This window comes from Macaca mulatta, chromosome 6 (genome assembly GCF_049350105.2).
Source record: "Macaca mulatta isolate MMU2019108-1 chromosome 6, T2T-MMU8v2.0, whole genome shotgun sequence".
Lineage (NCBI taxonomy): Eukaryota > Metazoa > Chordata > Mammalia > Primates > Cercopithecidae > Macaca > Macaca mulatta.
In genome coordinates, this window is record NC_133411.1 from 107,617,821 (window position 1) to 107,645,092 (window position 27,272).

General features: G+C 33.5%; 1 protein-coding gene across 6 annotated transcripts in view; it reads right to left on the bottom strand.

Moving 5' to 3' along the window:
- Positions 1–204: 204 nt before the first annotated feature.
- The window catches only part of CHD1 (chromodomain helicase DNA binding protein 1), a 72,754-nt gene continuing 45,686 nt past the window's right edge, over positions 205–27,272 (bottom strand). For 2 of the 6 annotated variants that reach the window (XM_078004466.1, XM_028849605.2), the window contains 17 exons: positions 26,771–26,867; positions 26,566–26,661; positions 25,027–25,203; positions 21,912–22,072; positions 20,577–20,618; positions 19,110–19,240; positions 17,879–18,017; positions 17,515–17,665; positions 16,135–16,251; positions 15,209–15,337; positions 14,478–14,741; positions 13,964–14,104; positions 8,894–9,072; positions 5,056–5,152; positions 4,026–4,077; positions 3,240–3,450; positions 205–1,738 (listed from right to left, as the gene is read on the bottom strand). In XM_078004466.1, the coding sequence (XP_077860592.1) occupies positions 1,393–1,738; positions 3,240–3,450; positions 4,026–4,077; positions 5,056–5,152; positions 8,894–9,072; positions 13,964–14,104; positions 14,478–14,741; positions 15,209–15,337; positions 16,135–16,251; positions 17,515–17,665; positions 17,879–18,017; positions 19,110–19,240; positions 20,577–20,618; positions 21,912–22,072; positions 25,027–25,203; positions 26,566–26,661; positions 26,771–26,867 (2,530 nt within the window). In that variant the 3' untranslated portion in view covers positions 205–1,392. Of the gene's footprint in view, positions 1,739–3,239; positions 3,451–4,025; positions 4,078–5,055; positions 5,153–8,893; positions 9,999–13,963; positions 14,105–14,477; positions 14,742–15,208; positions 15,338–16,134; positions 16,252–17,514; positions 17,666–17,878; positions 18,018–19,109; positions 19,241–20,576; positions 20,619–21,911; positions 22,073–25,026; positions 25,204–26,565; positions 26,662–26,770; positions 26,868–27,272 lie in introns of all 6 variants that reach the window. The other 4 variants (XM_001097125.5, XM_028849607.2, XR_013418187.1 and 1 more) reach the window with 3 other exon arrangements.

A 27,272-nucleotide genomic window follows, 5' to 3' on the forward strand; every position in this document is an offset into this window, starting at 1 on the left:
GTCTATGGCCTAAGTCTTACTTCATAGGAATATTCATATATTCTCCAAAAGATTTAGTTGTTAATGCTACACATTACAAATATTCAACTGCTTACCAAAATACGTTTTCTGGCGGCAAAACGTTACTTAAAAAGGGAGTACGGGGGGTGTTAAGTGCTTGAGGGAGTAAGAATGCAGCAGAAAATTACAGGAGCCCACATATCCTTTTTCTTAAATTTAATTTGTCATATATAAGGTTTTTATATACAATCAGTGTGCATTGTAACAGTTTATATTAAAAGTCAATCAAGTTTGTCTAAAATGTTAACCTGGCTGCATAGCACATTTGACATTATTGCCCACATGAAACGGGAAAACAAACAGATTTACAATAACTTTTGGCCGTTTTGGATTCTGAAAAGTGTTTATACACCTACCCTTTTAAACCAGATGCATCTGAAAAAAATGTTTCCAGAGCATGCAGTTTAAGATTTTACATATCATCTCGCCATTTTAAAACTACAAACACAATATTGACTAAAAAAGGAAAAAAAAGGGGGAAGAAATAACATGTATCTAATAAAATATTCAGTATAAAAAGAGGACTAATGGAATTAAAGTGGCCCCTTTCCCCATTTTTACATTCTAAACAATGATTCCATCAAGACAAATCATTAAAAAGTGTTATTACACTGATTTTTTTTTTTTTTAATAAGAAGGCCTGAGTTGGTAGGGAAAGGAACAGTCAAAAAAAGCCTGAGAAAGGGAAGGAAGTAAGGAAAGTTCCTTTAATATTTACAGTAATTTACAGCCATTTCTTTTTTGTAAAAAGGCATAATAATAGATCACAAACAGGAAATTCCTGGCTATTTTACAGATATAAGTACAGAATTTAAATATTCAAGCTTGTGATGAAAAGCGGCAAGGTGGTCGCAGTGTACAATGTAAACAAGTAGCTTTGGAAATGAACAAAGTCCTTGAGTGTTTTTCTTTATTAAGAAAGAACTCTCTTTCATTCCTTCCTGAAACATGATCACAGGTCAGAGTAAAGTTCATATATAAACATAATTTAAATGGAGGTCAGTCTAAAATCACTGACTTAAAAACAGTTTTATCCAGCCTGTATGGGAGGGCAGTGTTGAGGTCCCTGTAATAGTAAACATTTTCCATTTCTTTAAAAAAGAAACAAACAAAAAAAAAGTACTACAACATTTGTAGTACAGTGCAGCATAATCCTTAAATATAAAAATATTTTCTCTTCTGTTGGGATAATAGACCTTGCATCCTGGAAAGAAGTAACAATACTGCTACTGATAGAAGATCTGTTTATATCTTTCAAGTCATGTAAGGCAATTACTGTGTTGGTTTATGATATATGGCTAAAAGTCCAGAAAGACGAAATAGCAGTTTTTGTTATGTTTTCCGACTACTCCAGGTATGCTCCGGTGTACTTTTGTGTTCAACTGAATGTTCAAATGGAGATCTGGAGCCATAAGGAGATCTCTGATCTAGTGGTGACCTAGGGCCACTGCTGGAAGCTCTGTGGTCCATTTGCCAATCTGAGTGATACCTATAATCCCTGGAAGATTTATGGTGCGTATATTCAGAACTTGATCGGTGGTCTGAATGTAACCGATGATCTGAATGAGAACGATGATCAGAATGAGATCTATCTTTTAAATTTCCTTCCAAATTTGACCTGTGATCTCTACTCCTGTGATCATCCAGTTTTCTGTGTTTCTCTCTGTCACCGTAATATCTAATAAAGAAAAATTGAGAATTTTAGATAAATAATGCAAATTAAAATGTTTCCAAATAAAAGATTATTAAAAAACATAAAAATACCTTAAAACATGTTTTTAACTGTATACAAGCTCAGTGTTTCATTATAAAACTTACTAAATTAACTCAAAAATCACTGGAAATATCTCTTTGGAAGAACTATTTGATTCATAAAACTAAAGTGAACCATACAAAGTCCTTAAAATAGCATCTAATTTCACATGGCTATTTTAGATAATTAGCTGCTTTTTATTTTACAAATCATTTATATGACTGCATCTTAATTGTCTGAAAGTTGAAATTAAGACTATTACAACTATCTGAAACACTCCTGAGACCAGAGACTTTTATCAACCACTAAGCAGGAAAAAGTTTTAAAATGCTAGAATGCAGTCTACGAAATAATCTGAAAAAATTTTTCATTGGTTGCTGATGCCTATTACAAGCTTCCTCAAGTTTGACTAGTAAGACGTGACACATGAATCATTAAGAAATTTACTCCACAAACATGTGACAGCTTGACAAAAAATAAATGTGGCAGTTTAATGAGAAGTATTCTCTAAAATGACTGCCTATTCCAAAGTGACACACACTGAAGATAATGTGTTCCTTTTTTGTTGACCTTACTACAAACAACTATATTGTATAGGCCTGTGAAATATATATTACAAATCTGCCTTTTTAATTATTTGACGCTTTCTAATAATAAAGAGACATTTACAACTGATGTGTTCATAGTGTTGACAGAAGTTCTCAAAGAAATTATTGTAGTGAACACAACTAAAATACAAAGAATGTCTTCTAATTTGCTGCTTCTACTTACTATAAAAGCATAAATACCATAAATCTGTTTTCAAGTTTACTTTTAGTAATCATCATTAACTACTGACAATACTTCTTTATCAATAAAGGAATAAAAAGTATTCTATGTTATTACACTGAGGTTGCTTACTGTTCAAAGGCTTCAAAAAACAACAATAAACAAAAAACCCTCCTGGTTCCAAGAATATTCCAGATTGCTGAGATGAAGTTTAACCTCAACGAGATGTGTTTGCATATATTAATTTTTCCCCTCATGACTTTTTAAAAATATGGAATACAAAATTTCCTAAGCCAAACCTGAACCACTATTACATCAAGTTTTTATTTCATCCCATTTATTATATTTTAAAGAGTATTTGAGCCAATATTCTCCAAAACCAACAATGAATCCCACACAATTTATAATTATGCAACTCCCTACATTAACTTTCTTACTACATATTTTGATCTCAATTTTATGATTCAAAAGCCATTTTATAGAGAAATTCAGTTCTTAAAATATATAAATTTTTCTTAATTATATACAACACCTTTATTTCACAAGATTTGTTTTGACTGCATGAAGATTGAATTAGTTGATAGGTTAAATACAGGAACATCATGATAAGGAGAAAGACATGCATAAGCAAAATTTCTAAAGTGACTGCCAAGTTTACCTGCTGTCTTGCTTGTAGTGATCCCAATCACGATGGTCTTTACCATTACTAAAAGAAGAATAGGGTCTTTTCCTGGATTCACTTTTTTTGTAAGAATCTCCCTGATGTCGGTCTTTATGATGATCATGGTACTGAGTTAAGTGTCTATCAGAGGAATAACTGTCCCTGCTGCTATCATCGTGATTTGTATTCTCTTTTAATCTTTCCACATCTGTTAGATAAGTACAACTTTTATTAACGACCTTAAAAATAATATGTGGCAAAAAAAACTTAAGTTGATAGATAACAAGAACTCGTTTCAACCCTTGCCAAAACAAAATTGGTTCCCAAATACAAGCAGTTGAAGCATTTATAAATGGTGTATAAAAGCAGTACTAAGGATTATTTTAAAAGGGTCACTTGATTCTGAAATGTGACAAAAACTAAAAAATATGGGACCCATTCCTTTCTCAGACTATACTTTTGTGGCTGTCATACAGAAAGAATGCATTACTATTCCAAATTACATAAAAAAGAATATTTGTTCATTTTAGCAGTTATTCTACAATTTCTAGAAACTGGGAAAAAGATGATTAAAAGGATAATCAACTAAAAAGAACGATAGCTTAAGAGAATACATTTTATATAATAATGTAGGTATGTATCAGAATTACCGTATCTTCTTAATATAAAGGTACTTGTAAATAAAAACAAGGTAACAACTTTAACATTTAGTTTATTTAAAACAAATATTTAAAAAAAAAATTTTTTTTTAATTTATTTTCCCAATCAGTAAGACTTACATACCTGGATTTCTAATCACATGAGGATTCAAGTTGCTGTTTTGATCATTGTTTTGCTAAAATAAATGCACACATGTGTAAGAATCTTTAGGTGACTTCACAAACTTACAAAAAAGGATAATTCTTAGAAAATACTGATACTGAAGTCTTCAAACAAGGTATTAGAATGTTTATGTGTGTACATATATGTATATATGTGTGTATATATACATGTATGACATTTATAGATCTCCATTTTTAAAGTATGAACTACTTGTCCCATGACTTAAAGATATTTTTTCACTTTGAAATAAACTGACTTAACAGAAAAGTTGCAAAAATACTGAGTTCTCACATACCCTTTATCTAGCTTCTCCTAATGTTAATATCTTATATAAACATAGTATAAAGATCAAAACCAAATAATTAACATTGGTATAACACTATTAACTGAAGAACAGACTTCATTCAGATTTCACATTTTTCCACTCATGTTCTTTATCTGCTCGGGGATTCGATTTGGAAGCCCATATTACACTAAGTTGTCATGTCTTCCTCTGGGGCAGCTCCTTAGTCTACTGCATGCTGTTAATACTTCTGGAGAGTAGCAGTTATTTTATAGAATATCCCTCAAGAAGGGCTTGTCTGATATTTTCACATAACACTTATATATTTTTGGCAAGAATTCCACATAAGTCATGTGCCTTTCTCAGTATCAGAGGGTTCATAATGCTGATGTGTCTTACCACTGGTGACATTAACCTTGATCACTTGTTTAAGGTGGGTCAGGCAAGTTTCTCTATTATAAAGTTATTATTTTCCCTTTATAATTAATAAACATTTCAGAGATCTGTCAATATCCTATTTTCTTGCCCATTAACTTTACCTCCCTTCTGTGAATCTTGCCTGCAACAATTATTACTGTGGTGTTCAAAGGTGATTTTTAAAATTTATCTTATTCATTCTGTATTTATTAATCAAATTGCTTTGTAAAAAGAATGTCTCATGGTTTTAATTATATAAATTAAGGGAAAAAAATATAATGGCAAGTTTACCTGAGATTCCTGCCGTTTTTTAATAGCATGCTTATATAATTTATGCAATTTTCTTGCATCAAATTCAGTAAACTTAGATACAAAAATCCATAGGTTTCTAGAAGAATTAAAAAAAAGGCAAATTACATTAGTCTGGTGGAAAATATTTAGTTTTTTTCATGGAACTCCTTCCCTCCAAACAGAAACACATACACACATACACAGCCCTCTATGGAACAAACTCTTAAGGATATTAATTCTATGTATTTTTTCAAAACTTCATATAAGACTCCAGTGAAACTAAACATTATATTTTACTTCTCTTCCAGATCACTTCATTTTATAGTCTTTAGACTGAAAAGCAGTAAACAATCCTAATTTGAAATGCACCAAAGATATAAATTAAATCAGGAAGTGATTCAGATTCATACTGTGATCCTGATTATGCATATAAGGGACAGGTATGTTAATAATTGGGAGTGGAAATACCATCAGGTAATACGGATTATGCTTGTAAAGAATTGTCTTAAATAATGCATTAAAAAGTAACTGTCACTTAATAATAGTAATGTAATGGTCCCAAGAGTTAACACGATCAAACACCATAAATAAGGTACAGCTTGGTATCTCTTGCCATTCCAACAGAGGCATCAGTAATTAATCAGAAACTGTGGTGATTATTTCATAATGCATGTGTATATCAAATCATCAAACTGTATACCTTAAATACATAAGAACTGTAATTGTTAAATATACCTCCAAAAAGAAAAGGAATGTTAAGTTCTAAGGGAGGGTGGTAGTCCCTAGAAGATTCAAATGTACACTAGAGGTAAAATATTTACCTTGAAATATATTTTTAAAATGAACTTAAGAGAATATATTGAATGGTACCTTACTGAACTGAAATCCACAGAAGGGGGAAAATTCATCTAGCCTTTACATAAATTCACAGACTATCTCGAACATATCTACATTCTAAGGTTAACTCATAAGGGTAAAAGGTGGGAATTTAATAAAGTACCTTTTTGTTCCTAAGTAAATTCCTTGTAAAAACATATTTTCCGGCCGGGCGCGGTGGCTCACGCCTGTAATCCCAACACTTTGGGAGGCCGAGGCGGGCGGATCACGAGGTCAGGAGATCGAGGCCAACCTGGCGAACACTGTGAAACCCCGTCTCTACTAAAAATACAAAAAAATTAGCTGGGCGTGGTGGCGGGCACCTGTGGTCCCAGCTACTCGGGAGGCTGAGGCAGGAGAATGGCATGAACCTGGGAGGCACAGCTTGCAGTGAGCGGAGATCGCACCACTGCACTCCAGCCTGAGCAACAGAGCGAGACTCCGTCTCAAAAAAAAAAAAAAAAAAAAAAAAAAAATTAAAAAAAATTAAATAAAATTTAAAAAAATATCTATATATACACACACACATACATATACATATTTTCCCCCAAAAAATCTAGTCAGGAACCAGATTCTGGTCTTAATTATATCATCCAAATGACTATCTGATCTTGAACAAAGCACCAGAGCTGAGGCAAGCATCAGCACTTACACAAACCTAAGAATTAGTGCCTCTTTTAGAGTTCAGGTCCTAGTGTTTCCTCTGTCATTCTCCAGTTCCAGCCCTAAAATGCTTTTCAACTGAATCCATTTTTTTCCTTCTGTAAAATGGAATAGTAAATATCTGTTCATATTTCCTACAAGTAATACTATTAAAAGGATCAGCTAGAATGAGGCATATTTGATAGACAAATAAAATACAAATATACATTCTATTTTGGCCATCACTTTATTACAGTGATCTTTAAATAAAAACTAGTGTTGCATTTCAGTTGTTTTTAAGAAATTTGGTCAAAAAATATATTGAAAAAAATTGTAAGCAAAAAACAAAAAGATCATTATAGTAACTACTGTAACACTTGCTTAATGCCAACCGTTCTGTAATCTTTAGATTTCTATCTTCTTTCATTCTGTACAATTCCCCAGATGGGGAAGGAAAGATGGAAATATCTCATAAAGCAAAACAGCTGCGACTTCTGCCTCCTTGGTTCAAGTGATTCTCTTGCCTCAGCCTCCCGAGTAGCTGGGTCTACAGGCACGTGCCACCATGCCCGGCTAATTTTTTTTTTTATTTTTTTTTTTATTTTTAGTAGAAAGGGGGTTTCACCGTCTTAGTCAGGATGGTCTCGATCTCCTGACCTCGTGATCTGCCCGCCTTGGCCTCCCAAAGTGCTGGGATTACAGGCATGAGCCACCACGCCTGGCCCACAATGACTGTTGTTGAGGGGATGGGGTCAGCCAATAATAGGTCTCAATATAAGGTACTTTTTTTTTCTTGTTTCTGTATTAAAAAAAAATTCCCCCCAGCACTTTGGGAGGCCAAGGCAGGCAGACCGTTTGAGGTCAGGAGTTCAACACAAGGCTGGCCAACATGGTGAAACCCGTCTCTACAAAAAATACAAGAATTAGCCAGGCCTGGTAGCCTGGGCCTGTAATCCCACACTACCAGGGAGACTGAGGTGGAAGGATAGCTTGAGCCCAGGAGGCAGAGGATGCAGTGAGCCGATATCCGCCACTGCACTCCAACCTGGGCAACAGAGCGAGATTCCATCTCAAAAAAATGAATAAATAAAAATACAATTTCTCCAAGAGAGCAAAAGCTATTTTGCTTCATGGGATATTTCCCTCTTTCCTTCCCCATCTCCCTCTTAAGGGAATTTGGTTTAACCAGAGACAGAGGCAGCAGGAATGAACAATAAGGCATACGAAATCAAAGTAACTGAGAACCAAACGGGAAAACCAAAAAGGTAATCTGCCCAACTGAATGAAGAAAAGTGAGGTGAGAGCATAGCCTTAGGATGTAAAGTGACAGAACACAATGAAAAAGTTAAGTCTCCTGGCTATTAAGTCTCTCTTCTTCCAAAGGTTTCCCCACTCTTTCCTAATAAAAAACCGAATTTGAAATGGTACCTATTTGTATTAGTCGCTGTGTAATTTTTTTATTTTACTTAAAATTTTATTTCAAATTATTTAATTCTTTGCTCATTTTTAAATTTACTTTCAACCAAATTCACTGTGTAATTTCAGTAAGATGTTCCTTATTCTCATCTAGAACGCAGAAAAAGTAGATATTCTAACTCTTTGAACCTCAAAAATCTAGGCCCTAATTACAAGGATTCAAATATTGGTGTGTAAGATACAACTAAATATTTTCATTCAGTGGTCCTCCAAAAATGATAACCCATTCTTGGTAAAAGGTATTACTTAAATGAGAAGTTGCCAGGCTTTCAAATTTTGTATTTCTGGTTAAATGTAAAAGATAGAAGCCAAGCATTTTTACACTAAAAAAAGTAGAGAAGAAATTAAATGTAATCCTTTAGATTAGCTAAATTTAGCTTTAAGAATAATGCACTACATTACTTTTATTTTCCTAATTTTTGCATTTTACATTGCTTGAGGATGTTAATTTTTACAACTTCATACATGTATCCAGGATGTAAACTGCTAAATTCATGCAACAATAAACTTTGTGGGAACATCAACTTCAAAAGATATTACCGATAATAATTTGGTAAATTGCAAAGACTTTTTCAAATAAAATGCAATCTGAATTTTAATGAAACAGCTGTCACTATTTCTTTAAAGGCAGAGATGCCACTTGTTACATACCATGATACCTAAGTAACCACCCATAAATAAAAAACTTTAACGTTAAAGGGAGAAAAATTAAAACAATCATCTGCAGGTTACCTCTTTAAAAATTATCTTGTTCCCTAAACTTCAGAATCAGGAAAGAAAACAGAAAAACAAAAGACAGTTACATAATACAAATTTAACACTTCCTGAAAAGTGTATCACTTACTTTCTCCATTGCTTAATTTGTTCAGGATTTGTATACTCTTTTAGACATTCTGTGATATGGTCTCCAATTTTTATTAAACATTGTCTAGTATGTTCTAGTTGTTCTCTTTCTGAAAGGCCTTTCTCAGGCCTATCAAGTTGTTTCAAAGCTGCTTTAACAGGCCTCATTCTTTCTTTACACTTTAAAATGAGAAAACAAGAATATAAACACATGTATTAAAAACCTAAAGTCAACAAGATCTACCTCCTTCAATGATATTTACATGAATATTATAACACTGTTTGATAGCAAAGTAAGCAATTAAATCTCACTTCACAAATCTTATACATCAGGGTTCTTTCCCCTTTAGATTTTTTTCAGGAAAGTAAGCCTTTCTGTTATCATTTAAAATTAGTATTTGAGTAAGTAAAAGTTTTGGATTTTACTTAGCTTCTACATAAATGGTTATTTTTTATACTGTAGCACACTATTATAAGAGTCTTAAATATAGAATATTAAAAGAGAGAGAGTAAAAATATTTCAGAGTATAACTTAATATACCCTACTATCCACTAAATACAGGGTAAAATGATTTTAGCAAAACTATTAAAATCAATATAGCTAGATATATAAACTGTCTATTCTTCCAAACTTTCGCAACAACGGAAGGTGGCAATAATGACTTGCTCTTCATATTTTGGGTGGTTGGGGAATACAGGGTCAAAGGGTAACTTTTTCCTTGGCCTGTACATTCCTGACATGCTTATAAAAGGCTGACATATTAAGAACTGCATGTTTTATTGTAGCAATAGGAACTACAACCTTCTACCAAAATCAAAATAAAAATATTACTAACAAGGGAACCTTCAGATAAAATTTGTAAATGCAAAAATAAATTAAAAATTAACATTATATTCACAGAAAGCAAGCTGGTTAGTTCTAGGAATATAAGGATGATGGGTCAACAACAGACAATACATTTAGATAATCCAACATCATTTATTAAGAAATCGGGCCAGGTGTGGTGGCTCATGCCTGTAACCCCAGCACTTTGGGAGGCTGAAGCGGGAGGATCACTTGAGTCCAGGAGTTTGAGATCAGTCTGGGCAACAGTGAGACTCTGATTCTATACCAAAAAAAAAAAAAAAAAAAAAATTAGCCAAGCATGGTGGTCCCAGCTACTCAAGAGGTCAAGGTGGGAGGACTGCTTGAACCCAGGAGACTGCAATGAGCTGTGATCATGCCACTGGCACTACAGCCTGGGCAAGAGTGAGACTGTATCTCAAAAAAATAAAATAATAAATCCTCACACCACTGCTCTGAAGGACCTCTCTTATTATAAAGAAAATTAAAATTCAGTCAGATCTGATGCTTTAAGAAAATCTTTAATTTCCTTTCTAACTTTTAGTTTATTCATTGCTGTTCTTTATGTTTCCTATTTTTTGTTCAACTTTGGCAGTTTATATTCTGTTAGAAAATAATTTATCCAACATATGTCAGTTTAGTACATACTATGTTCTAGATATTGTTCCAGACCCAGGAAATAGAGCTGTAAGTAAAACAGATCCTGCCTTTATGGAACCTGGAATCTAGTATAACACTAGAGAGCCAATAAATAAAGAAGAAATAGTGTGTCAGGTGACAACAACTGTGATAAAGAAAAATAAAGCAATAAAGAGCAGGGAGCTTCCTATCTTATACAAGATTTCAGAGAAGGGCAATGTTTGAGAGGACATCTAAAGAAAATGAAGGAGTAAGCCATTTCAAGTAGAGGAAAAAACAAACATGAATGCCCTAAAACTTGCTTGACATGTTTTAAAAAAAAGTATGAACACCAGTGTCGCTGGAACCAAGTAAGTGAGAGAAGTGGCTGGCAATGATGGGAGGTGACTAGATGCTACGAGGTTGGTTTCAGGCTAAGAATCTTTTCTCCTACATGAGATAGAAAGCCATTGGAGTGTTTTAAGCACAGAAATATAATGGTGGGACTTTATTCTCCCTCTAAGTCATGATTACTCTGGTTGCTATGTGGAGTACCAACGGAGGTATGAGCAGGATGGAAGCAATAAGAATAGACCCTGACAATAGTCCTTTGCAGTAGTATTTAATCTATTTTATAGAAGAAACTGAAACTTAGAATAAAATGACATCTGTCAAATCCAGCTCTAACTGACCTCAGACTCTGTGCTCTTTCTTGACTGCTAAATTATACTGTCACTTAGGAAGACAACCAGTAAAAGATAAGGAAAACCAAGGTGCCAAATGAAGCAAATATGTTTAGAGAGTGACGACCTAGAAAAGGCCATTGAATTTCATAATTATTTAGAGCTATTCCCAAATACAATGGAATTTCTTATTTAGAGGTAAAATCCTATACAAGCCAGAAAGTCTGGCTCCGGAGTCCATGTTTAAGAACTATTATTCCAGTCTTCATTTCCATGATACACACAATATCATTTAAGATCAATGGAGAGAAAATTCATGCATTGTGCACAGTAGGAATTTTTCCATTCCAGCAGTTACATGAAAAAGTCAGAAGACTAAAAAAGAAATGTAGGGGAAAAAAAGTGGCAAAAGGCACAATCTCACCTAATTCATTAGTGGACCACAGAGAGAAGGGGAAGTAGCTCAAGTGAAGAGTTTAATGTTTTCACCTCAAAAAAGCAAAAGAATACCACCTCCCCCGAGTCCCACCCAATACAGAGTAGACAAAAAACAAAAACAAAAAAACAGTTACCCTTAAAAAAGAGAGAAGAAATCCCAATCTGTGAATCTGCAGAGGAGATAAAAATAAAAGTCCAGAGATAAAACATATGGCTCAAATAAATAAAATGGAAGATAGGAGCCACAGCAGCTTTGAATGTCTCCAATATTCTCAGTGACTGGAAGAATGTCAACAGCTCAAAGTAGGGAGAACAAGAAGACTGGTAAGAACCAATATATTTAAAGGGCATGAACAATATTTGAACTATATTAGGGCATGTTGTGGAATCAGTAGGAAATACATTAGTGGGTTCATTAAATCAGCACTGTCTAGTCATCGTGCAAAAGAAGAGAAAGCAGGACAAGAGGGTAAGCTGGGGATCTAGAAGGACATAATGGGTCAAAAACAAATATAATTTTAGAAGGTGAAATTTCCCATCTTTGAAGTATAGCATTTGATTAATACTAGTGATAAAACTAACAACCAAGTCTAACAAGTGACTGAAGTACGTTAACTGCTCCAACTAGTACAAAAGATTCAGATTCTAGAAATGCATGTTGTCACGCATATCATGCATGTTGTCATGCATTCTCTAAAAAGGAAATATAGGAATATATATTTATATATAAATTTGTATATATTGTAACTATATATAAACATGATACATTTATATATCAGACTACAAATGTTACCTTCAGTTGTGGCCTGTAAGGAAACGTTTCCTAGTCCTAGTTAAGGCCAAACTACGTATCTGTCTCATACCACTTGGCTTTTTTCTCTAAAATTATTATTCCTTTCTGGTTTTGCTCTGCAATTGGACTTTTTAGTCTCACAATCACTATCAATTTCTGAGCTTTTCTGAAGACAGCACTGATCTGCAAACTTTACATGTACCAATTCATTTAATCTTCATACTTACTTTCCAAATAGCAGCATTCTGCCTCAAGAGTCAGTACTATTAACCACATACATACTATTATATTATGTAATTACATAAGTATACAATAATATTCAGTAAATAAATTATGAATATATACATTGAGTAAATTATAAATAAATACATAAATTATAAATATCTTCAGTAAATAAAGTCTTTAGAAAAGGCACAGATAGTTTCTCCCTCACTTTGAGGAACACAAAGGCATGACAACATGCAGAATCAGTATATTTTAGACAAGAGATATTGCCAGACCAAAACAACATAGGTACAAAAATTGAGCCTGTTTAGATACTCATATAATTTGACAATGCAACTTTACAGCATCTACTAACAAAACATTAGGCTCATATTTTGTACATAATTTTTTCTTATTTTACTTTTCTAGTGAAACATTTCACTCTTATTGTATTTTTTTAAAAAAATATTGGTCTGCAAAAGACTGGGAAAAAAACTAGTCCTTCACCATAGATAACAAGCACAATTACATATATGTGTGTGTGTATATACACATATTTATTTTTTAATGGCATTCGGGAATTTAAAAATTTGAAATATGAGCTGGAGGAAAACAAATACACTCAAAGTACTTGTCAAACCCCTCTTCTTAAAGTCTTTCTTAAAGTCTCTCTGAATTGCTTCTAAATTTAAGACACTAGCTGGGCATGATAGCTCAAGCCTGTAATCCCAGTACCTGGGCCCACCTTGGCCTCCTTTTATCTCCCTTGGTTTTTTTTGTTTTTTTTTTTTTGAGATAAGAGTCTCACTGTTGCCGGCCCGGGCACGTAGTCATCTGAGGTGCAATGGTGCAATCTCAGCTCAGAGCAAGCTTAGCCTTCTGGGTTCCAGCAATTCTCCTGCCTCAGCCTCCAGAGTAGCTGAGATTACAGGCGCCCACCACCACGCCCAGCTAATTTTGTATTAGAGTTTTGTATTTAGAGTTTCATCATGTTGGCCAGGTTGGTCTCAAACTCCTGACCTCAGGTGATCCACCGCCTCAGCCTTCCAAACTGCTTACAGGTGTGAGCCACCACACCCAGGCTTATCTCCCTTTTTCACCAAGGAATTCAAGACAAGCCTGGGTGATATAAAAAAATCCCCATCTTTACAAAAAAACTAAAAATTAGCTGGGTGTATGGCACATGTCTCTAGTCCCAGCTACTTGAGAGGCTGAGGCAGGAGGAGCACTTGAGCCCAGAAGGGTGAGCCTGCAATCGGCTGTGACTACACCACTGCACTCCAGCATGGGTGACAGAGTAAGATGCTAACTCAAAAAAAAAAAAAAAAAAAAAAAAAAAAAAAAAAGGCCTTCAAATTTTAAATATATTGCTTTTATCAATCTAATCTACAATAAATTCAAATGCAGTTCTAAATTAAAAGCTATAAATGACAAACTTCAACTTAAATGTTATATGATTTAGTACTAATAATCAGAAAGTCAAAGGCTTACAATGCTGAATGTCTTCTGATCCAGCTCTTCAGATTCTTCAGAAATGGGAACTGGTTCACCACTTGCTGTGATATGAACTGGAGCATCTGACACTGAAGATTTCTTGGATCTTTCCCTACCATCAGACTTGGATTCGCTCAACTAAAGAAAAAGTGAAAAGAAAACAAAAACAAAACCCCAATAGCAACAAAGGCAAAATGACTAACACTTCCAGAAAATAATTACTGTCTCATTTTATTCTACAAGTGCTCATTCTCACTGAATATCCTCATCTATTTTAATTTTTTTTCCCCAATTTCATTTGGGGAAACAACCAAAGCTACTCTGTAATGTTACTCTGAAGGTAAAACATGAAAGAGTGTTCAGACCTATTATTCTCCTCTACTGCATACCCACACATGCTTCTGAAGAACTCAATTATTGAGACTAGTATCGGCTGATATGCAATTTAGTCTCCTAAAATATAAATATGCTGATTGTTTTTACTTTCTATTTTTTATTATGATTTGCGTACCTTTTCTTCCTTTATGTCTTTTTCTTTCTGTATAGCTTCTTTTACTTTGTTTTCTCTTTTTTCTTTAAAATCTTTTTCCTTTATATCTTTCTTATCCTCTTTTTCTTTTATCTCCCTTTTAAGTTCTTTTTTATTCTCCTTTTCTTTTGCTTCCCTCTTTTCTTCTGGTTCCTTCTTTATAAAAACATCTGGCTCAGGTTTTTCTTCACTGTCTCTTTCTGTTTTAATTTTTTTATTTGGATGTTTCACAGAACTGATCTCATCCTGAAAAGTGCAAGTATGGCCAATGTATTACTAACCAAATTTTAACAATGACTAATTTTTTTTTCACATGACTACAGATTGCATGTATGTGGATTCTGAAAGACAGCCCAGAATCCCCCTAATAATTATACATGCAATGTTTACCTTCCTATAAAGCCAGTCCCGTTCAGGTTCATAATACAATTAAAGGAGACAGAAGCTCATCGAACTGGCAATTGTTTGAAAAGGAAGGACCTTTGCTCTATGCCTCTAGTGCTATATAATATCTACTGGATAGTTAGAATTCTGTTCTATAAATGAGACTATGTCATGAACCATAAACGCGCGCGCACACACACACACACAGACTTCAGTACCTAAAATACAAATTTTAAGGGACTAGTTCAAATTTTAAATGTAAAGTACACAAAAACATGCCATAATTCCCTTTCCATAGAAAAGGTTGTTGTTCTAAAACACATTCTTACTTTATCATCATCTTCATCAGACTTCTCTGAAGGCAAAGGAGAAGAATCACTCTTTATTTCCTCTTTCACTTTTATAGACTTCATTGCTTTATTCTTCTTAGCTCTTGCTTTTCTCCTCTTTGAACTTCCCTAAAAATCATTATTTTAATTTTAACCAATTCTACAGATTTCATTTTTAAAAACTTCATAAACATTAAATCCAGTGGCTAGAATACATATACCTAACCTGATCCTTAGTCTATTGGTAATAAGCTGTACCAACATTAGAAACTCAAAAAAGGTGCTATAACTTAATGAGTCAAATATAATATTAATGTAAATAAAAAATACTAGCCAATTATTATTCCTTTAAAAAAAGAGTCAGAGAGAAGTAGAAACAATTTTTTGTCCTCTGAGATTATTATCACCTTCAGCTTAATTCAATAGCACAAGAGACAGCATTAGGAATGATTTTTAATGCTACAGGTAGTTACTGACATTATGGTCATAGGTAAACTTCTAATGGTTGCTCTAAGTTTCCAATCACCTCCTTTTTGGTGTCTGTTTCGTTCTTTTTCAGTAAGCTCGGCAAGCTATGATGCTGTCCCTTAAGCACTCTAATGACTCCAAGTAAAACAGTCATGTAGGCTATGTAGGCTTGACTTCTCAAAAAGCACTCTACACTCTAAACGAATTTTCTTTATCCCTCTCTAAAACTAGAAAAAAAAAATCCTACTTCTAAAAGCTATGATTCACCAGTTTTAAGATGTATGCCGAGATAATTTAAGGTAAAATTTGAATATGGCAACATCAAATAAAACTACTTAATTATAGAAAAACCTATTTATATAAGCTCATATTGACTTCAGATGTTTAGCATGGTCAAGTAAATGAAATTTATCTTACTAAAAAGTAAACTGGTCTTAGGCATGTGGGCCTTAACTTACCGCACCAGAAAGAGCTTCTTTTTTTGCAAGATCTCTACTAAGTAATTTGATGAGGTAGTCTGCACGGGTCTGCAACTGTTTTGCTTGTGGTTTTTTATCAGGATCATCTGGAAGAATCTGAAAAAGCAATTAACGTTTTCACATTGTCTTAATAAATAACATGAGAAATTTATTGGGTAAAACATGCTTAACCATTTAAATATATATATACACATATAGTTCACCAAGTTTCAATTAGTATTTGTAGGAATAAACTCAATGCAAAATACATTTTTTATACCTATGCCAGAGCCAAAGATTTAATTTTTCTGAGAATGAATTCTAAATATACTTTAAATACCCTCATATTATCTTTCAAAATGAAAATAGAAAGTATGAGGTTGTAAATTTCCTTCAAATATACAAAAGTGTACTTAACATCCACTGTTATTCCATGTTATATAATTCTTAAATGCCTTCCCTTCTCAGTAAAAGTGTATTTATATATAATGTACACAAAAATTCCTAGAATACAAGATGTCATCTTTCTAGAAGAAGACCTAAAGCATACACTGGGAGGAAAGTTTTATAGGGGAATCTAGACTACTTAATTTTTTCTTCACAGTAACAAAGCACCAATATCTAAAGGTTCCCAACACATAAGTATAAACAATAAGGAAGTTCTCCCAGTGTTTCCCGTTTTAGGTAAAAAAAAAAAAAAAAAAAAAAAAAAAAAAAAAAAAAAAAAAAAAAAAAAAAGATTTCAGCTAGCACAGTGCAACCAAATGACCAAAAATACTAAAATATGATGTTTTTAAAAATATATATATAAAAGATTTTAATGATTTTGTCTTACTGGAATAATAAAATTAATGATGAATGGGTACAAATATATAGTTAGATGGAAGAAATAAGACCTAGTGTTTGATAGATGAGTAGGGTGACTATAGTTAGCAATAATCTATACATTATAAAATAGCTAGAAAAGAATCATTTGAATGTTCTAGTGTAAAGATAAATATTTAAGGTGATAATGTCCCAGTTACCCTGATTTCATCTCTACATATTATATGATTGTATCGAATTATCACACGCCTCCGAAAATATGTACATCTACTATGCATCAAAAAATTTTTGGTAGAATAAAACTTTTAACCTAATAATCTGAAAAATAATACACCTAATGCCTTAATAACATATAATTTCACAGTAACGCAAAATCTCAGAAATCATTTAAATTTCATCTTTTCATGCAAGGCATCTTCTAAATACACCAAGGTCACACAACTAGCTAGAGCCTTGGTTTACATATTTCCATTATTTCCAACATAATTTAAAAGTAAGAATTAGAATAAATTAAATTCAACATGAATGGTCAACAGAATCAAGAAATAGAAGTACCTTGTGTGTTAGACTGAGGTCAGGATCCATTTTAATCATTTCCCAGCTTCCATATCCATATTCATAGATGCCAATTAACAAATTGGAATCATCTTCTTTGCCCCAGTCTATATCAAAATGAGCTGCCTTTGTGTGGCATGGGATAGTATACCTGGCATTAAAGTTAATAACTAATGGTAAGTTTGTAATTGCCTTACTGAAAAATTAATTTTGAAAAACGTGAGTCATTAGAACTTTAAAATACTATGCTTTATTTCTTTGATTTTTTTTCATAACTAGCCAGTAACACCATAAAAATTAAGCACATTCATTTTGTAATTATTGACTAAGAAAAATCTTACAATGGAGAAAATAAGTAACTCACTGCTTTCTTTCTTCTGGATCAGAAGGAATGGATTTGTGCAAAGGTATTAATTCTTCTTCATGGGAGATGACTAGCTTGGCATTCACCTGTACTCCTGATATTCGGAATGTTGGACCCTTCACTTTTCCGAGTCTACCACCTTGATTTTTTTTTAAAAAAGAGTATTTTTAAAAGTATAAAACATAATTCTATAAAACACCAAGCAACTGATGCTATTACTTATGTTATTTAACAATAAGTATTCTTTATTTATGTTATTAAGAGATTACTGGAAAACCTTAAATTTCATTACATATGAACTAGTGATTATCATCTAGCAGATGTAGATTCACGAAAAGTATTTATCTAAGTGTTTTACCAATTACATAAGATGGATCAATCTATTCATACCATCAACCTCTAAATAAAGAATTATAGGATGATGACTCAGGGTCTCGCTCTGTCACCCAGGCTGGAAGTGCAGTGGTGCAATCATTGCTCACTGCAGCCTCGACCTCCTGGGCTAAAGCAACCCTCCCACCTCAATTCACAAGTAACTGAGAATACAAGCATGCACAATCACAACCTGCTAATTTTTATTTTTTCATTTTTCTTAGACACGGGGTCTCATTACGTTGCCCAGGCTGGTCTCAAACTCCTGGGTTCAAGCTAAACCCCCATCTCAGCCTCCCCAAGTGCTGGGATTACAGGTATGAGCCACTATGACTGGCCTGCTTATTAAATCTTATCTAAATATTTTTATTCAGGTAAATGAACTGTAAAATAAGCATAATAATAAAATATGTACCAAACCAATATCATATATGTATATTTGCATTATATTTTCCCAGTCATCTATACTAAAAAACCCTATAGATACTATACATATTGTATTGTGTGTGTATATACACATATAGCTATGAATGTATATATGTGTATATACGTGTATGTATACATATACGTATATGCATACACACACACACACACATATATATATAACTGATATAAAACAGTAATTTCTGACCTTACCTCTCAGACAGAAAATGTCAGCAGAATTAAAAACAGATTCTACTGCCTTCAAATTGCAATTCTGTTCTCCATTTCCTATTACCCAGAATGGCTTTACTTTGTTTCATAAATAATCTTTTGAGACTGATGAATAGATAATTTAAGATATAATATCTAGCTCAACAAAGCATGTTTTGAAACTTTCATTTACTTCTCTTTTAAATCACTCTCATTTTAATGTTACCTGTTCGTTCTGTTCCTGAAGAACTATCCTTTAAAGCTTTAATGCAACCATTATGTACCAATTCTCCCAGTCGTCTAAGGTCTGTTTCCGACTTATCAACTAATTCAGCATCTCGAGCAATTGCATCTAATCTGTAACAAAATAATCCCATTTTCAGGTAAATATGTTAAATGAAGTGGTGCCATTTAAGATAAACTAAGTTTCACTCTATTTCAAGATCTAAATGCTACTCTACTGCATGCTCTATATATTCTTGTTCATATAATTGGCAGGAAGCACATAAAAACCAGGACAAGTGGCAGAGAAACAATTCATTTATATATTCAATAAGTTTACTTAATTATAGAGCAAATGGAAGATTACATACCAATTCTGTAAAAGCTTTTAATAACTGATCAAATTTTAAGATGTTCAAAATGAAGTGGTGAAGTTTTATAATTGTAAACAAAAAAGCTGAGTAAAGTTCTGTAACTTTTTATTCCTCTGCACCAAATAATATGAATGATTAATATTCAAGACTTTTGTTCATCTAAAATAATTATGCAAGTATTTTGTTATATTTTAAGTATGCCATCTCAAAATGAAACAGAAAATATGTCTATTTTTGAAGGGATTTTTTAGATAAAAAATAAACTAATTTGAGTCTTTGCTGGTCTATATTCAAACAGTGGGTTGACCACAACAAAGGGCAAAGAATATCCAAATCACAATACTTAGTGAGATTATTTGATAACTTCAAAAAACTGTCTTAATTTGAATTTCAATACAGTTTGTATAATAAGAGAATGAATTCGAGAAAATTAAGAAAATATCTCTAGTTAGGGAAAGCAGAGCTGGTTAAAAGGCTGTGTTAGCCTTTGGGAGGCTGAGGCGGGCAGATAACCTGAGGTCAGGAGTTCTAGACTAACCTGGACCACATGATGAAACACTGTCTCTACATAAAAAAAAAAAAAAAAAAATTAGCTGGATGTGGTGGCACACTCCTGTAGTCCCAGCTGCTTGAGAGGCTGAAGGAGGAGAATCACATAAACCCAGGAGGCGGAGGTTGCAGTGAGCCGAGATCGCGCCACTGCACTCCAGCCTGGCAGACAGAGTGAGACTCCATTAAAAAAAAAAAAAAAGACTGGATTAGCAACTCAGCCCTTCTATGGATAAATCTGCTTATGCTACTTTTAAGTTACTGATGAAAAATGAGATAAAGACTGTAAAAAGTGTCTTACAGTCATAAAAGTGCAATTTAAACATGTATTGTATAAATAACTTCATTTACAGGAAAGAAATTTGAGACTAGAAATTAAAGATAGTATAAAAACATTTTTAAAAATCAATCTGAAATTTGTCTTGTACATTAATTTTGTAAATGCCGATTAAAAGCAAATTTAACAAAGTAGCTAAACTGAATGTTAACACAAAGCTGACAGCATGTAACACATTCCATTATTCTATGAGAATAATAAATGTATTTACCTTTCCAGAGGACCACCAAATTTCTTATAGCTCTTGATAAACCTAAGAGAAAATAATTGTTTGGTAAATGTGAGCTTCAGTATTCACTAAAAATATAGGTATTTCTAATATTTACAGATATAAGAAGGTACTTGTTAGTATAAAAATTAATTCAAGGCACTGTTATCTAAGAAGAATGAATCAACTATGCTAAAAACAAAAATGTTAAAACATTAAGATACAGCAGGTAAGACAAGGCATATTTTAACACCCAGGATGATGTTTAGAGATATCAGTATAAATAAAACAATAGAAGCTAAATTTTGTTTTAAAAATTACTTTATTATTTTCATAAGACCAAAAAAGGTCTGAAGCTACCATAGGAAGTGTCTCCATAATAATTATTAATTATATTACACTTCCTCACATTCCAAGTGCTGATAAAAATTTACTGAATGGCTTTAATTCAGATGCGTGGTATTACAACAACGAAAAATTAAAATTTTACTTAAGAAAGCTACATAAGTGGTTAATAAATGAGGAAAAATATCCAGGTAAAGTAGAAGTCGAAATGCTTCCTCAACTAAAGACGAAAAGTCCAGCAATTCAGGTGGTCAGTACCTTTAAAAAAGGCTAACAATGTATTAAGTTTTCTGGTAGAAAGAATGAGGAAGAATTTTGTCAGGTCTAAGATTTAAAAGAAAAAAGTTACAATGGCTTGCAAGAAACAAACTTTCAAAATACAAAACTGAACAAGATTTTAATAAATCTCATATCCAAAACTATTACACAAACAAAAGTAAGCCGTTATCCCATTCCCCTTAAATAAATGTGTATATATAAACATTCTGAACGGACATTACAATTTATCCTGCATGGTCAATCTTACCTCACCTCAATTCCTACTTCAACATATCAGAAAAGGTTTTATAACAGGGTTATTTTCAAAAAGGAAATTACCTTGGTGTTAAGAAACTAGAAAAATACAGAACTTCTACAAAATATTAGTAACTGGGAGTCCTAAGTGCAGTGAGAATTTTTAATAAAAAATTTTAATAAAAAACCAAATGTATCATAAACACTTTTATTATTCAAAAGGATCACTATTCTGAGTTAAATTAATAAAAAAATTTTGCAGCCTAAGTAGTTTAGCAATAAATAAATAGCACGCAAAGGTAAGACACTAAACTTGTTAGTTACAATACCCAAAAGCAGAACCACCCAATTCCTACTCAAATAACATACATTTGCCTCTTCTAAAACTTCATCACAATTTTTGAAAATTATGAAATTTTTATATTTTAGTTTCACACTCTACTAAAACTAAGTTGAAGCGATTGTCTTATATCATCTTACCGCCTAATTTCTGCATCACTAAATCCTTTAATATTCTCGCGAGGAATAGTCCGTGGTCTTCCCCGTTTCTTTGGCCTTTTCCCTTCTGAGATGGAATCACTATCAGATCCAGAGTATCTCCTACTTCTACTGCGCCTCCCTTCACTTCCATTGAAACTAATCTGGAATTGGAAAATAAATATTTACCCAACCTTAGTGTAAAAACAGCTTTTATCTTAGGAGCAAAAGCCATTATAAAAGATGGTCAGAATCTTAAAAATGTTACTCAAAGTATCAAAAACATTCCATAAACAAAATTAAAAAGCAAACAGAAAAATATATACATCTGGTGGGTATTTTGACTTAAAGGGTAATGAGACAATGTTACATCAAAAGCCTCAAAAGTTATTCTACTGACCCAGCAACATAACTTCTAGGCATTTTTCCTGAGGAGATCAGAACTGTGAAGAAACACTGATCAATAAAGTTATTTACATCATAAAAGAAAAATGTGGCTGAGCGCAGCAGCTCATGCCTGTAATCCCAGCGTGACTGGGAGGCCAAGGCAGGAAGATAACTTGAGCCCAGGAGTACAAGACCAGCTTAGGCAATATAGTGACACCTTGTCTCTACCAAAAATTTAAAATATTAGCGAGGCATTTTTGGAGCTACTTGAGAGGCTGAGGTGGGAGATCACTTGACCCCAGGAAGTTGAGGCTGCAGTGAGCCATGATTGTACCACTGCATTTCAGCCTGAGCAACACAGTGAGATCCTGCCTCAAAAACAAAAAGCAAATAATCTAAATACTCATCAAAGAGAGACCAGACAAATCTATATGATAGAATGCTAAGAGACCATTAAAAATGGGGTTGTAGAATAATTAACATTCATGACATACTGTCAAAAAGAAGAAAAAGTTCCAAATTAATACGACTCCACAATTTAATTTGGCAAATGATAATGAATTTTTAAAAACTGGAATGATGTACACTGTGATAATATTAGTCGTTATCTCTGAGGGAACGGATTGATTAACTGTCCCTTTTTTTCTGTTCTGCTTAATATCCACATATTGCTATTCTAACTAGACAAGTCAGATATTTGAAAGAAAAAAATGCCAGTTGAACCCACATAAAAGACTATTTGTAACATCCATGAATTTTAATGGGATACATCAAAACATACATTCTGTAAGTCTTGGGAGTTTTTCCAAAGCTTTGGCACATATTCTGAACCTCTAATATGCTGAAACTTAAATGAAGTAAAAAATGGTATTTAGACCTTATTTTTTCTAACCTCCCTTGATCCTTTCACAAGATCTAATGTAATGCTGCATTCTCACACACTCTAAAACAAAACTACTTAGGGGTTTGAAGAAATAAACAGAAACAAGAAATAACATACATGGTTACTTTTAGGCCAAAAACATTATTTTTGGCTCCACTTCTGACTGTTATGTAGAAACTTGGTAGGGGCACTGCTCCTACTCTAACAACAAATCTGATCTACAAGATCCTAATTCTTCTGTTTAACATCAGAGAGATGAAATTTCAGGGCAACCTATACATCTAAATGTAAGGAAATACAGGAGATTGCAAAAAGAGAAAAAGATATAGGACTCGAACAGTGGCTCATCTGTGGACAGCATAGGTGACAGAAATCAAGTACCATACAAGACGGTATCAGCTAAAATCTGCTAATGGCTGAGTACAGGCTATTGTGAGATCATAGGACCTAACAGCCAAAACTCGGAGGACCTGCACCCATTCTCAGGCACTCTGCCACAAACTTCCACTAGGTGATCATGAGAAAGCAGCATGGTAGAAGACTGGACAAAACCTTTCTCCATGGTACAGCCTTAGAGAAAGTGAGCGGTCACCTTTGTGGAAACAGGAAGGAAGCCTTGCCGGACCCTTCTGATCTGCTCAACTGAGGGCACAGAATAAGATCTAATATGGTTGCAAGAAAATAAAAAACAAAAAACTCTACCCTTGGGGGAATGGTAGCAGGGCAGGGACTAGAGTGGGGCAAGCCCCTCATTTGCCCCAGGCTTAATTTAAGGAAACACCAAAAAACTCAGTAATCAAGACAAATAATTTTATAATATCCTAAAAACCAAAGGATAATAGAAAAAGAAATTAGTCTTAGAATTTTTTCCTTTTTGGCAATATAGCTTGGCATGGCACTATTATAGTTATTTAAAAATCTGATATTTGTTTACTTAGGCCACTGAATAAATACCAAATGTTTAAAAACTAAAATTACATAAAGTATGCTTTCTGAACATGGCAGAATTAAATTACCAATAATTAACAAAGATAGTTGAAAAATCTCCTAAATACCTGAATATTTTAAAACATACTTCTAAAAAAACCTATGGGTCAAAGAGAAGTCACATGGGAAATTTTAAAATATTTTTAAATTAAGGAAAATATAAAGACAGATTTGGAAGATTCAGAAAAAGCAATGCTTAAAGAAAAATTTGTAGCATTAAATGCCGATATTAGAAAAGAGAGATTACATTTCTATATCTAAGCTTGCACCTTAAGAAACTGAATAAAAGAGGCCAGGTGCAGTGCCTCACGCCTATAGTCCCAACATTTTGGTAGGCCAAGGCGGATGGATCACTGAAGCCCAGAAATTCCAGACTAGCCTGGACAACGTGGCAAAACCCCATCTCTACAGAAAGCATACAAAAATCAGCTGGGTGTAGTGGGGCACACCTGTGGGAGGATCATCTAAGGCCATGAGGTTAAGGTTGCAGTGAGCCAGAATTGTACCACTGCACTCCAGCCTTGGCAACAGAGCCAAGATGCTGTCCCAAAGAAAAAAAAAAAAAAAGAAAGAAAGAAAAGAGCAAATTAAATCAAAAGCAGAAAGGAAGAAATAATAAATTGCAGAAACCCATGAAATTAAAAACACACAAAAAAATCAATGAAACCAGGAGCTGGTTCTTTGAAAAGATGAATAAAATACAAGAGGAGTAAACACTTCTCATTTCATGAGGCAAACATTATCAAATCAAGGACATTACAAGAAAAGAAAATTATGGACTGATACCTCATAGAAACAAACAAAATCGGTCCAGGTTGAATACTCTACTTTATAGAAACATCTTTAAAATTGCAAAATCACCTGTTTTGCACAATTTCTCATTCTTGGGAGCATATAAATTTCTTCAAGTTCCTTTTGTCTTTCTTCTTCTTCTAATCGTCTTCTTTGATCTTCGGGAATAATTTCCTCCCAATTCTTTGAATTTCTTTCAGGTTCCAACTCAATGTCATCCTCATCCATATTTGAGAAGTTGGCAACCTGATAAATTTCAGAATTTTAAGAGTAACTGTTATAGAAAAATTGGTCCCTAATTTTTTTTTTAAAGGGAAGAAACTGACATGCCTAAATATCCTTAGGATAATGAATATGACTGTGGACTAAACCAAAAATAACTTCTAAACAACCTAGATTCATTACCTCACTAGGGCAAAGCAGATCAAACAAATGACATCTAATAATCCTCTAGGAAAGATTTTCTTTTGCCCTACTGCTCAACAAAATTAGTAGCATCTCAGAACTAAAAGCAGTTAACAGAACAAAAAAAAAAGTAATTTATACTATTAACATGCTAAATAATCTGCAGAAATTCTCAGACCAGTCCATGTATCAAGTATTGTAGAACAATCTAATATCATTTTTATGATCGCAAAAACACAATCTAAAGAGCTACTGGCAGCAAAGAGCTACTGGCAGAGACACAGAGCTCTTTGAGAGCACACTACCTTCTGGGAGGATTATATAAGATAGCACATTTAAGGTACTATGCAAGGTCTGGTATACAGAAAGCACCCATTAAGGCTAACTATCACAGCCGGGCGAAGTGGCTCACGCCTGTAATCTCAGAAACCACCTCTTAACCAGGATTACTCAACAGTCTTCTATCTTATCTCCCTGCTATAGCTCTTGTCTCACTACAGTCAGTCATCCACATAGCAGCCAGAGTGATATTAAAATTACAAAAGTTTTTTATTCACTGTGTGGGGTACATGCAGATGTTCTATAAATACTTGTCAAATGAACACATGAAATGAACTGACCCTTAAAAACTGCAGTTCATAGAAAATAGCTAAGATGTAGAGAAGCCTGTTTCTTTAAACAAATGGCACTTAACTTACTCCATGAGGTCAGTTGACTTATGTTGTTTTAGGACTCCTTTCAACTCACTGGCCCTCAAAAAACCAGGGATATTAAGTATCAATATATAGTAGCTTATTGCTTACTTTGACTGATTTACTTGAGTTTTCTTATTTGTGATAAGTTAATGTCAAAAACTGCTTCAAAAAAAATCAGCTGAAAGCTTTCAGTCATGGAAATCTAAGAGATCACATTGATTCATTTATTTACCCAAGTATTTAAGGACACGCTATTTGCCAAGCACTATTCTAGTTGCTAATTAGCAAACAACAGCTCTTTCCACCCAACAACATGTAACTTCATAAATGGATCTGGTCTCTTTCAAATCAGTTTGCTACTGGTTTGTCTGAACAAGGGAGAGTAGTTTTTATACAACATAGCAATCTTCCTGATTATGCTTAAAGAAAGATTAACAAACCACTAAATGACAATAATTCAATTCCTCTCAATTTATGTAATTACAAGGAAAATTTTGTTTAAATCTACCTTGAACTGGGAAAGCAATTCGTCTCCTACAGTTAAAGGACCTGGTTCATTTTCATGAGTTTCAGCTCTCTTCAAGATTTCATCTATATCCATTTCCTATAATTAGAAAAACAGTATTTAAATATACTTGAATCCTTTCATCCTACCAAACAGATGACACATATTCTGAAGCGGGTTTGTTGTTTTGTTTTGTTTTTTTTTTTACCTGGGGCTCTTGTTCTTCTCCTTCAGGTTCCTTAAAAAGTTCCTCAGCACCAAACTTTAAAATGGCTGATAACTCTTCTTTATTGAAAGGAGTAGAACTAAAAGAGGAAAAACAAAAATGCTTAACATTTAACAGTTAAAAATATTTACACAGCACTTTTATTAATTACTGACATTTTCACCTTTACAAAAGTTACATGAGGAAGTTAGATGAATCAAGTATTAGTATCCTTTTTTTTTTTTTTTTGAGACAGTATCTCACTCTGTCACCCAGGCTGAAGTACACTGGCACAACCTTAGCTCATTGCAACCTCCGCCTACCAAGCTCAACTGATCCTTCTGCCTCAGCCTCTTCAGTAGCTGGGACTACAGTCGTGTGTCACCATGCCCATCAAGTTTTTTATTTTTTGTAGAAGTGGGGTTTCACCGTGTTGTCTAGGGCAGTATATTTACTTTAAAATAAGGAACTTGAAGCACAGAAGTTAAAGAGATTACCCCTAAAA